This window comes from Zonotrichia albicollis, chromosome 14, assembly GCF_047830755.1.
Source record: "Zonotrichia albicollis isolate bZonAlb1 chromosome 14, bZonAlb1.hap1, whole genome shotgun sequence".
NCBI lineage: Eukaryota > Metazoa > Chordata > Aves > Passeriformes > Passerellidae > Zonotrichia > Zonotrichia albicollis.
The window spans coordinates 2,689,264-2,701,399 of record NC_133832.1 but is presented as its reverse complement, the minus strand read 5'-3'; the positions used below and the strand labels follow the sequence as shown (position 1 = coordinate 2,701,399).

The 12,136-nt window shown below is 50.2% G+C and overlaps 1 protein-coding gene across 12 annotated transcripts in view; it reads right to left on the bottom strand.

Moving 5' to 3' along the window:
• Positions 1-12,136, bottom strand: part of ARHGEF9 (Cdc42 guanine nucleotide exchange factor 9) — a 212,301-nt gene that overhangs the window by 64,494 nt on the left and 135,671 nt on the right. For all 12 annotated transcript variants that reach the window (XM_074551324.1, XM_074551325.1, XM_074551326.1 and 9 more), the window contains one exon: positions 1,618-1,797. In XM_074551324.1, the coding sequence (XP_074407425.1) occupies positions 1,618-1,797 (180 nt within the window). The remainder of the gene's footprint in view (positions 1-1,617; positions 1,798-12,136) is intronic.

Sequence of the window (12,136 nt, the reverse complement as noted above, 5' to 3'; positions counted from 1 at the left end):
TGCAAACTGGGTTCCCAGCCCAGTTTTGTCCTCAGAAGTGATTCAAAGGACTTTGAGAGGAGCCCAACTGTGCAGTGATCTTCTCCTGCACTCCTGTTAGTACTTACAAGAGGCCTGAAGTCTGAAATATCCTGAAATTAATCCTATTTGGCTTTATACCTGTCTGCTCTGTCTGACATCCCTCACTTGAATACTATTCATATTCTATGCAACATATTGCTCCCTTTTCCTTCTGTGCTTGCAGAAGAGAAATACAGATAGAAAGAAAAGCAATTATTTTGCAAGTAAAACTAGAACCACCCAGGCTAAATCAGGCCGTTTTCTGGCATCATCTTAAAAAAGCAGGGCTCAAAGTACAACAGAGAAAAACGCAGCCTGCTCATGATGAGTGATCATCTGCTCTTCTCGCAGTTCTTTCATTCCTTATTCAGCTGCTTTGGAAACCTGAGGGGCAAATCTTTCTCCCCAGCCTCCCTTCAAGACCTGCAGACAAAATGACCAGAACTGTTGTTTTTAAATATTAATTTTCACTAAGGCAGCAGAGCCAGGCACTGCTCCCCTCTGGGAAGGGAAAGGGCAGGTGTCCGATCCCTGCTGCCCTCAACAAGTGATTCCCAGATGGAAGAGCCAAGCCAGCCTCCTGCAGAGCTGATGGAGGATTGCTCTCCTTGGGATCCTGGACAGAACAGGCAAGAATCCTGCCTGGTCAGGCTGTTCTGACCCTCAGCACCAAGGATGAGCATCCAGGATTTGTTCCAGACGTTTGTCTGAGATTCACTGATTCCTCTCCCCTTTGTTCCCCAGTTTCTAAAACCACCTTCCCAGCCTTTGGAAAGTGTAGGGAGAGATGGGGAGTTCAGCCAAGACCATGATCCATGGGCTGGGGCCCTAAAGACACTGGTTCATTTGTTTTTCTGGTGTGTTTTTAAAAAGACAGAACAGTGCTTTCCAGACTATTCTTAAACCTCCTGCAGACTGTTTGTTTGTGACACCAGACCAAAGGGCTGTTAAATCTTTTCCCCAGAATCACAAAGAAATCAGCACTGGTCTGTGCACTGAGAGGTTAAACTGGCCCAGAATATTTCAGTGTTTAAATTAAGCAAACAAAATGAGATTGTTCTGTTCAGCCTTTCCAGCTGCAGCACAGTGTCAGTGACACAGGTGAGAGTGTTTCTGCAAGAAGGTTTTCACCTCAATCACACATGACATAAATCCATTTTCCAGACTTGTTGCCACCATTGGCTCCAGGGTCAGACTTAAAATACCAAACACAATTTGTTATCCCAAAATCCCAAACACAATTTGTATACCCAAAATACCAAACACAATTTGTTATCCTGGGCCATAGTAACAGCATAGACTTTTTTAGGCCAGCCCAGCTCCAGTTCCAGTCATGGATCTCTCCCTCTTGGCACTGGCCATCAGAGGGGAAACAATTGTGTGCTGGAGAGGCAGCAGCAAGCAGAAACCTTCTTTGCTGCCCATGTTTTGGACAGAAAACAGGCCAAGAAGTGAGAATCAGCATCAGTGAGAACAAACACAGTAAAAACTGAGTGAGAGGAATCCGTGAGCATGGGCAGGGGTTCCTTAGGGAGTAAAAAGCAGAAAATCACTCACCCTCACGAAGCTGGCGGGAAACCATCCCTCCTCATCGTCGATCTGACCCCACCACCAGTCCTTGTTGGAAGCATCCAGGACCTTGATGACGTCTCCTGCTTTAAACGCCAACTCCCGGTTGGCCATGGTGACGTGATCCCATACTGCCTCAGCACTGACAATGGAACCACCACTGATCAGCTTGGGGAGAGAAAGGCACAGTCAGGGAATGGCTGCAGCCCCAGCCCCTCACATGCACAGCAGCACAGCTCGCAGCCAAACCACATCTCCATGGCAGCCCCACCCTGCCCTGCCCTGCCCTGCCCTCATCCTGCTGCCAGCCATGCCAGGCAAGCTCCAGGTGCTGTGTCCGTGTCCCCCAGGCCTGGCACCTCCCCTCCCACTCCACACAGGCACATCTGCCAGGGACAATTCCACTGACACAATGTGCAATGCCCAAAAACAAGCAATGGTGTCCTGCAGAGGAATTTTCACTTTGGTTGAAATGTCAGAGGCTTTCCATGCAGATCCAACCAAAGTTAGTGCACGTATTTAGAAGGGTTTGTTCAAAGTTAGTGCACATATTTAGAAGGGTTTTTTGAAAGTTAGTGCACATATTTAGAAAGGTTTTTTTGAAACTGGAGGCTGCCTGTTTTAGTGCTGGTGATGTACTGACACCCCTCACTTGTGACACACTGCTGACCTGCCCAGCCTCGCCTGCAGCACAGCCCAGGGCAATCCTGCTGCTCCAGGCTGTGGGGAGAGGCTGCATGGAGCAGGTTGTGGGCCCTGGACACTGGATGAGGCCAGCCTGGTGTGTGACAGGACCTCAGGACCATCTCTGTGGAGCTCATGGAGCCTCAGAGGTGCACCAGCACAGCCCAGGTCCCCTCTGTGACAGCCATGGAACTCCTGCTCTGTGCTGGCAGGAGGGAACATCCCAGCACTGGTGCCTGCCACACCACCATCCACAGCCAGGACACCCCTGCCCCTCTGAGTGACAGCTGTGTGCTTTTAACAGAGCAACAAATTGTGTTTATGTGTTACCCACTGCAGGCACTCTGTGCTGAGCACCAAGGCTGTCCCAGCAAACACAGATTTTCCCCATGTGCTAATCAGAGCCATCCTGGGCTCATTAGCTCTGCCACTGAGACACCCTGACCATGGGCTTGGGCTGCCTCCAGGTCCCAGTTTGAGCTCACAGGGGCAAAGCTCAACCCTGTGGCCATTCCAGACCTTGCTGTGGTGAGGCTCTGAGAGCCCCCTCAGCTGGGGGAGGAACACAGGCACACAGACAATAACCCCTCACTGTGGGTGTGCAAGTGGAGAAGCTCCTAATACAAGTCTGGCATCCCCAAACCCCTGATAATCACTGCCTGCACAGTGAGAACCTCAAGGAAACCTTTCAGCACAGCTCCAGGTCCTCACCATCAACAGAGAACACTGAAGCCATCCAGACAATCCAGTCAACAGATTAAAGGGCCTCATTTACCATTTGCCTTGGGCTGGCTCTCCTTTACAACTCTGATCTCCTTGGCTTTGGGACAGCTGGAGCTGCAGTCCCAGCCCTGCAGTTGTGGAGTCAGCCACACAAAGCAGCCAGACCTACAAGGCTTAACCTGGCAGTGCCTTTCATCCTCCAAACCCACACAGATCCACTCAGAGGGCAGCAAAGCAAAGCTGTGCTCCTCCCACCTCCACTTTGACAAATTGTCCCTTCTAATTCAAAATCAGCTGCAGAAGAAACCTTTGTCCCCTTTGTGTGTCATACAGGGGATTGGCCACACCAGCCTCACAAGGTCCTGGACCAGGCACAGAAGAAGCCCTGAGGGGATGGCTGAACTCCTGGCTGAGGGCACCTCCTGCTTCACTGAGGCGCCATCCCACATCTGGGCTTCTGAGACACAGCTGGAGGCAGCTGGGCACCACAGGGTCCCTCCAAACCAGCAGCAGCTGCCGTCAGATGGTGATGGACCCCCAGATCACCCCAGAGCTGGCTCAGCAAAGCAGGAGAGCCACATCTGGAGAAGTTACAGTCACAGAGACTGACTGTGACCCCAGTGCAACAGCTGGATGCTCAGAGGTGTTTCAGTGCCTCCTCACAACCCCTTGCTCTGCTCCCAGTCAGGGGTCCTGGATGGTCTCATAAATAAGGATCAGTTTAAGGCACAGAGACCCCCAGGACAGATCTGGAGGGGATGAGACTTCAGGGCTGAAGAAACCCCACGATACATTTGAGACCAGGTACCATTTATCTGTTCTTGTGCCAGGACTGAGCTCTTCTCCTTCCCCAGGGCTTCCCCTCTGCCATATTTATGGACACTGTCCAGGTCTGGTTTCCCAGGTAAGGAAGTTCTGCCCTTCCAGCCCCCAGCTTTTCCTTTCCCCAGGCACTTCACCAGCCCTTTCAGGCTTCCACATTCCCTGCCTGCATTTTTCTGGAACACAGATGACCAGAATTGCAAATACTATTCCCAAAGGGACCTTACCAGAGATTTGTGGAACAGCATGAAATATTTATTGCAGTGTCACAGAGATCTCCCAGTAATGCCTCACATGTCCCCCTTTCCCCACAGCCACCTCCCACCCGTGGCTCACAGGGATCCTGCACTCAGCTCCTCTCAGTAAATCCTGTAGAGTACGTTCTCTTTGGCTGGAAAATCAGTTTTCTTGTCAAAAAATGAACTGGGTTGGCCTGACACTTGTTCCTTTTGTTAATGCCATTGGGTATTTCGGTCCCTTCTGCACTGATGAGGAACCAGGAACAGAGCTATTACGCAGGAGCCGTGTTCCTGCTGCTTCTGCTCCAGCTGACAGAGACTCTGCTGTCACTTCACACACAGCCAGTTCTGGGCACAAACTGCCACAGAAACGTCACTGAGCCCAAACTTCAGAGGGACTGTGCTTCAAACCCTCCCAGCCTACTTTGCAAAAATCCATTGCCGAGCCCGAGGCACAAATCCCAGCTCTGAGGAGACACACAGGGACAGAGGTCACACCTCAGCCCTTTTGTGCTGTGAACACACAGGCCTGGAAGGTGCTTTCAGGGGATGTCAGGAGCTGGGGGGGCTTTGCAAGGTGTTCTTGATCTCAAGGAGAAAGGCTCCGAGTCCCTGGTTCTCACTGATCAGTGCCAGCAGGGCCCTGCCCAGCCCTGGCCCTTGCTCGCAGCTCAGGGAAGGGATCCACATCCCAGGAATCCTGCAAGCAAGCCTTGCCCTTTTGGAACACAAATCCAGCTCAGCCTGTACCAAAAGGACAGCGAGAACTGGAGCTCCAGCCATGCCACGTGCTGAGCCCATTGAGAGAATGTCAGGGCCTCAAATTAAAAGATCCAGTTTAATTTATCTTGCAAGACATCTTGCTGCATCCATGGAGCCATCCAGCTCTCTCAGGGCAGGGTTATGGAGACAGAACCTGACATCTGCAGCAGCAGGAGATGCAAACTGGAGAAAGGTCAGCATGAAATATTATTTTCTCAGAGAATTCAACACAGGAGCTCTTCACTGCACAAAGTTCACGTCTCTTGGCTTCAAGGCTGAGCTTAGTGCTGTGGTCAGAGATATTCAGCCAAAGAAATCCTTGGAAAGAACTCCTCTGCCATAAAGTCAGGTTCTCCCACACTGCAGCTGAGGGAGACATCTGGACTCCCTGATAGCCAGTGAAGAGAAAGAAACACATCTGGAGTGTGATTCATCCTGGCTATTTCAGCAACCTACCTTCCAGCCAGGTGAATCATGCCCTAGAATTCACTCTGTGTTTAACTGGCTGAGGCAGAAGTTTGCATTTCCCACATCTTAATCTTCATCCCATCTACGATTTGGCCATTGCCAAAACCAAAGAATGGAATTAAAGAATAATGATCACTATAGGAACAGTGAAATATTAAAGCACACTGTCCCAGACAGAACAAATTTCTGAAGGGTGAAGGTTGATGGAAATAGTTATGTTCTCTGAGGAATTCACAAAATCTTAGCCTTGTAAATTTACAAAAATTGGAACTTAGATATTTGGGAAAGTGTCCTACCGACAGGAAAAGAGAAGCAGTGAGAAGAAATGCAGCAGGTGACAAGGACATTCAGTGTGACATCCCCTGAACACTGCCTGTCTGCCAGGTGGAAGTTCTACTTCCTCTTAAAATCAATTATTCTTGTCAGTTGCTTGTTCAAAGTAAAGAGCCCAAAGAGAAAATTCCTCAATGCTTTCACCTCATAACACGAGTGCAGCAATGCCCAGGAGCATTTGGGATCTACAGAGCTGAGAACAATGATTGCTGCTGTGCAGGAGCCTGCAGAGCACTTTGTGGGGTGCAGGAAAACCTTTCTCAGTGGGCAGGAGAGAAGATGAACTCCTGGGATGTTGTGTGGGGTGGGCACCAGGCGCTGCCCAACAAACACAGGGCACAGAGAGGAGGAGCCACTTCCACAGCACAATGGATTTAATGAGGAAAAGAAAAAGGGAAAAGACCAGGCTCTGTCTGACTCCATGCACAGCTGAGAACAGGGGGGATGATCCCTGAACCAGCTCAGCATTCCCAGGATTTCCCCCAGAGGCTTCCACAGCAAACCTGCAAGAACTCAGTGACAAACCCTCCCTCTAGAGATGCTCCTTCACTGCCAGCACAACAGGTGAGAGCTTTACAACAGCAAAGCCAGAGGAAAGCAAGGAAACCATTGCTGCTCAAGGGCTGGGAGAGTTTTGCTTTCTCTTCCTGTCTGGTGGCATTTCCAGGATGGAACGTGACCACTGGAAATCCAGAATTACATTAGAGGTGCTGCCAAAATAAAGTGACAACAACAACAAAGAGTAAAAAGGGTTTCAGGGGGCTCTGCAAGGCCCCAGCTCTGCCAGCTCGTGCCAGGGATGCTGAACTCTGTCCTCACCAGGGCTGGGAGAGCTCAGAAAGGTCCATCTGGCCCAAGATCCCCACTGCCTCACTCTGCCCTTGCACTTTGCAATGCCAAAGGGCTTTAAGGTGTCATTAATGCCACACAGGAGCTTCCAAGGAATAAAAAGGAGGTGCTCAAAAGTGGGAGTTTGACTCCAGATTTTACAACTTTCTCTTCTGGCCATGCCTTTGTGCCACCTTTATCAAGATCAGATAAATGCCCCCATCAAAGTAAGCAGGAAAATGAAGAATAAAAGGAGTAACAGGAGCAGGTCCCTGTTACAGGAGCTGGTGGGATCTGTCTGACCCTGCTACTGGAGCAAATCCACACGAGCCAAAGGAGAGGAAGGGAAGGGGAATGCCTCTGCCAGCTGTATCCACAGCACATCCTGATGAAAAAGCCCAGGAACACCACCTAGGAGGGCTTCCCAAAGCACATTTACAGAACCAGGCCACTGCAGGGTTTAAATCCCTGAGCCACGACCCAGCTGTGCCCCTGCAGAGGGACTCTGCACATGACAGAACCAACAGGAAGATTATTCTGGGGAATGGGTGAGCCTCTGCCTCCAGTCTGGTGCATTTCCCTGGCTCTGCTCACTTCCCAAGCCAGGATGCACAAATGGACAAGAACATCTGCTCCACCTCAGCCCCTGCCAGCAGTGAGGCAGTCGAGGATTAAACATCTTTGAGTGAAATCAGCCACTACTGCAACGTTTTGCTAAATATTCCCAACACACCAACACTTGCTGGCTTCTTATGGGCCAGCCTGAAGAAGAAATCAGGGGCTTAGTGGTCCATGGAGACTGAAATGTGCACAAAAGGGCCATTCAAACCACTCTCACCTGTCCATTCTTCTTTCAGGGATAAATAATCACTGCAAGCCCACAAGATTCCAAGATCCTTTTCAGCAGAGAGCTTCTCAAGAATCCAAATGCACTTTATGAAGAGCCACATTCACAAAAAAACCCTAAATAAATCTATCATCATTCACCATCTCCTCAGAAAACTTCAAGAACCTCAAAGTTTCCAGCACCATGGTCTCTGGGAATATGAACAGTCTTTAAGGCAGGCAAGTGTTTCTCTATTAGATCATTTATTACTGCATCAGTAGAGTTGTAACAGTAAAAAATGAGAGCTCTGAGTAGTTCCCTTTCAAATCTGTGTTACATAAACTGTGTCCTCCTCCACGGGAGCAGGATGCAGGAATAGGAGCAGGCTGTGAGGGGAGGAGGGAGAAATGTGGTGAGTGGATGCCATTTGCTCAGATTGTTCTTGCACAGAGCTGCCCTTTGTTCAGACAACATCAAAGCCCTGTAAAACCACAATAGCATTTCCCACACTGTGCTCACCGGCCCTTCCACAATGGAGGCAGCCAAAACAGCTTCAAAGAAGGATACACAGAGGGTGTTCAGAGGAACCACTGCTGGGGGGAAGGACAGGGCCCAGCAGGGCTGCACAGAGCCCGAACAAGGGAGAGCAGGGTGATCTCGGAGGGGAGGCGCCCACACTGCTCAGGGGCACCAACACAGCATTCTGCAGGGGCTGGGACATCCCAGAGCCCCCCAGCCCTGCTGGCACCCACTGCCATCAGCTCCCAGCACAGCCGTGCCCACGGAGTGAGGAGGGGAGCAGGGCATGCCCGGGGCCAGCCCCACACCGGGGGCTGCTGCTCCTCCCTGCCAGGCCAGGGCCGCCCAGCGGATGGAGCAGAGCACAGGAGAACAGCCCCCAGCCCATCCCGCTGCACTCTGCTCTTGCATAACCTCCCCAGAGTCCCTTTGATGGTGTGTTTATTTTTAAACCTCTCGTCAGGAATTATACAAAGTGAATAATGCCCAATCTCGGTGAATGGCCCCACGGCTCATTCACAAACACAGGGGAGGGCAGCTCCACTTGATTTGCTCATTCTCTCAAGAGGTGCAATCACCCAAAGGTTAAGCACAAGTCAAAGAATTTCCCTTTCTGCTTTCAAGCCCCTTGATGAATTTAACTAATGACTGGATTTCAGCTGAAAGAGGCTGATTGGAGTGAGAGTCTCCCATATCCCACATTCTGGGAAGGCTGCCACACTCGGTTGGAAGCTTTATCTATCTTTCATTTATCTCTATGTTATGTGGAGAGTCAGTACAGACAGAAAGGTTCCTAAGGACTGGCTTCTTCTGTTATTCATTGATTTCCATTTTCTTGAGAAGATCTCACCTGGCAGATAGGAAATCACCTGGCCTCAGCCAGGCTGCAGCAGCAGAGCCCAGGGGATGACATTAGTCTCATTTTCCACCTTATTGTGATTATTGCCCATGTCATTCCTATTAATAACAGCAGCCACAAGGCAGGGCCATGGATGGAGAGCTGAGTAAAAGCCTGGCAGCAGTGAGGAGGAGAATGGAAGGTGGTGAGGAGGCAGAGGGGCCCCACGGAAGCACAGCCCACGCAGGTGTAGGTGTTGGGACGGAGCATATGTCACCCAAATTGCTCCCCAAGCCCTCCTGTGCATGGGGCACATCAACCTCCCCTTGCCTCATGACATATCTCTCCTGTAGAGTAATTACAAATAACCACTTGCCATCATCTTTTAACTCAGATAAATGATGAGATTGGGGCTGGAAGTCCAAGTTTGAACTGCTCCAGGGCAAGCAGCACCTTGAGCAAGCAGAGCCAGGGCAGCTGCCAGGGCTGTGGGCAGGGGCTGTCAGCACAGATCCCTCACTGCAGCCCTCAGCAGCAAACAATAAACACCCTCCAAGAGCCAAACCTACCATACTCCCACAGATCCCAGCCTCCTGCCCCCAGAAGGGACTCCTGACATTCCCAAGCCAAGGCCACAACAGCCTCAAAGACCTGGAGATGTTCTGAAATCCCTCCTGAGCAGGGGGCTGGAGCTCTGATTTACACCCAGCCCAGCCTCAGTGGATGCTGCCTGGGTGGGGAGCAGTCAGGATTCCCAAGGTGTGCTCCCAGCTCCACAAAGCCCTGTTGGAACCCAGGACATCCCTCTGGACATGCCCTCTGCTCAAGCCCCTGGTTGGGGGCTCAGAGACCTTGGCACAGAGTCAAAAACACCTGTGCCTTTGATTTTGGCCCATGCAGAAAATTATCAATTTTGTGTGAAGATTTACAAGCCACGAGAGTTTAAGTAGAATGATAGTTAGCTTGTCACAAGGTAGAAAAGTAGAATTTTGGGGTTTTTAGAAGCCAAGGTGGAGGGATTTGGGTATGCTTTATCCTTCTTTCTTCTTCTCAGCCTCTCTCTTCTGGGTGAGGGTGGCACTTTTGGAATGGTTTAGAGTAGAGATGGACTGTCTAACATAGGTGATAGGTATTGGAAAATTATTGTAAATAAAGTACGTGGAGTTTTTAGTATAAAAAGATAACACCACCTCTGGGGCAGTCAGTGTGCCACGGACAGACCTCAGAGGCTCAGAGAAAGAATGTTATAGATAACAGAGAATAAACAACAGCCAAAGAATCCTGACTCCTGCTTCAATCTCAGGGCTGGGAAAAAGAGACTTTCCAACACTTGGGGTTATCTCAAGCACAGAGACCCCAGGACCAGCCCAGCAAGGACTGGGCCCAGTAACACTGGGGCACCATGAACAACCAGGAGGGACCTGGCACTCTCTCTGTCACCCAAAGGGCAGAGTAAGGCAGATAAGCAAACAGAATGTTATTAAATAAATATATTACTAAATAGCTCTAAATTCAGCTCTGGGAATGTACAGAGAAGGACAAGATGCTGCTGGGGAATGCTGAGCACAGGGCTGAGGGACACAGCATGGACAAATAGCACGGACACCATCCTGAGCACCCCTATGCCCGTGGTGCAGCCAATCCACAGACTCAAAACCCCTCCAGGGATGACCAAGACTTGACTGGAAGTGTCAGGAATGCCAAACTCAGGCTCATTTTACCCCGAAAACCTGTCCTTATTTGAACTGGAAAGCAAACAACTTCCCTGCCACGGAGCACACTGTGGGAAAACTGAGTTCATCTGACTAAATGGTGTTTGCAAGAAGAGGAGATAAAATTGTCATTGCTCTGAGGAAACCAAGAGTAACCCTCCTTTGAAAGGATATTTAAGTTAAAATGAACATCACCTGTTACTCTGGACATGGAATTTTCCAAAGCAGAAAGGAATTAAGGAGAAAATCACACCAATGACTCCCAGGGGACTGAATTATTTAACACAGCTCCCTACAAAGGGAACAACACATGGATCTGCTCATCCCATACGTGGGATCTGTGTGCCAGCTGGTGACACACAGCTAAGCCAGGAGGGACGGCACAGACACACCAGGGGCACCCAGAGCAGCCACTGCCCTCACCCAGAGCCAGCAGCTCCCAGGGAAATACAGGGGCAGGAGCAGAACTCACTAAACTCTGTGGGGATACTCTGTCCTCTAAAAGCTGACACAGCTGGCCAGGTTTGAAAATCATGGGAGGAGATGAATTCAAATACAGGACTAGGAATACAAACCAGGAACATCTCTCCTGGACGGCCAGGGACAGGGAAGCAGCAGCAAGAGCCCCTTTGTGACTGAGTCACTGCCATGTGCTCTAAAACCCCATTTGATAATGAAACAGAGGCCTGGATTGTGTCATGTTGGACCACAATGTATGAAACACATCCCCAGGAATCCTCAATAATGCATATATTGGTATTGCAGTAAGAGGCCAACATGATAATATTAAAAAAAGGATATTTTTAGTACTGAGAACTTGGAACTTAAAAAGTAGTGGCTGTTATTAGTGCAAATCAATGCCCAGGCTGGATTAAAGTCCAGATGAATGTATTACACTGATTAAATTCACCACCTGGGCTCCTTATTTGCTGTTCTCATCTCCTGGCTTCTCAGGGTAAGTCCCTGCAGCTCCCATCTAACAAAGTCCAGGGGGGGATTGTTGGCAGAGGAGGGCAATGACATCTACAAACGTTTAACAGACCCTGAGCTCACAGAAATTTAATTAAAGGAAGCACAAAAGGAGCAATGGCTGGAGAAGCAACACTGGCCCCAGGAACCAGCACTTTTGGGTGACTGCAGGGGCAGTGAGAGCCTTTGCTCCCAAGCCAGGGGGAAGCAGAGCCCATCCAGCAAACCAGAGCCACCCAGTGAAAAATCCCATTGATTCCACTTCCAGCAGCAAAAGGAAAAACCAGGATGAGCACCCAGAAGGAGAAATGGCCAGATAAAGCTTTTTGCCACCAAAATGATGATATTCATGAGAATTATTCCAACAAAACCACAAATCATCCTCAGATTTCCAGGATTCCAGCACCAAAAAGCAGCCATGGGTATCCTGAGGGAGCACAGGGATGAGCAGCAAGGGCACAGCAAACCCAGCCAGGCACAGCTCAGGTCCTCACACCAACCACATCTCACAGATCATCTCACCCTCCATCCCCAGCTCTGGGAGGGCAAACAGGCAGGACTTGAGCAAAGCAGCTTCTCCCTTGAGCCCCTTGTTGAGCCAAAGCCTGTGGCCTCCTCTGGCTCTCCCAGGACGCTCTGGCCCATGTCCTGCCTCACCCCGAGCTGGAGAGCCCTGAGCTCTCCCAGAGCAAACCCTGCCCTCCTGCTGGGGCAGTGGAGAGCTCAGGGGTGGCACTGCAAGGCCATTGAGAACATGGAGCCAAATTTTCATTTCTCACCTCGT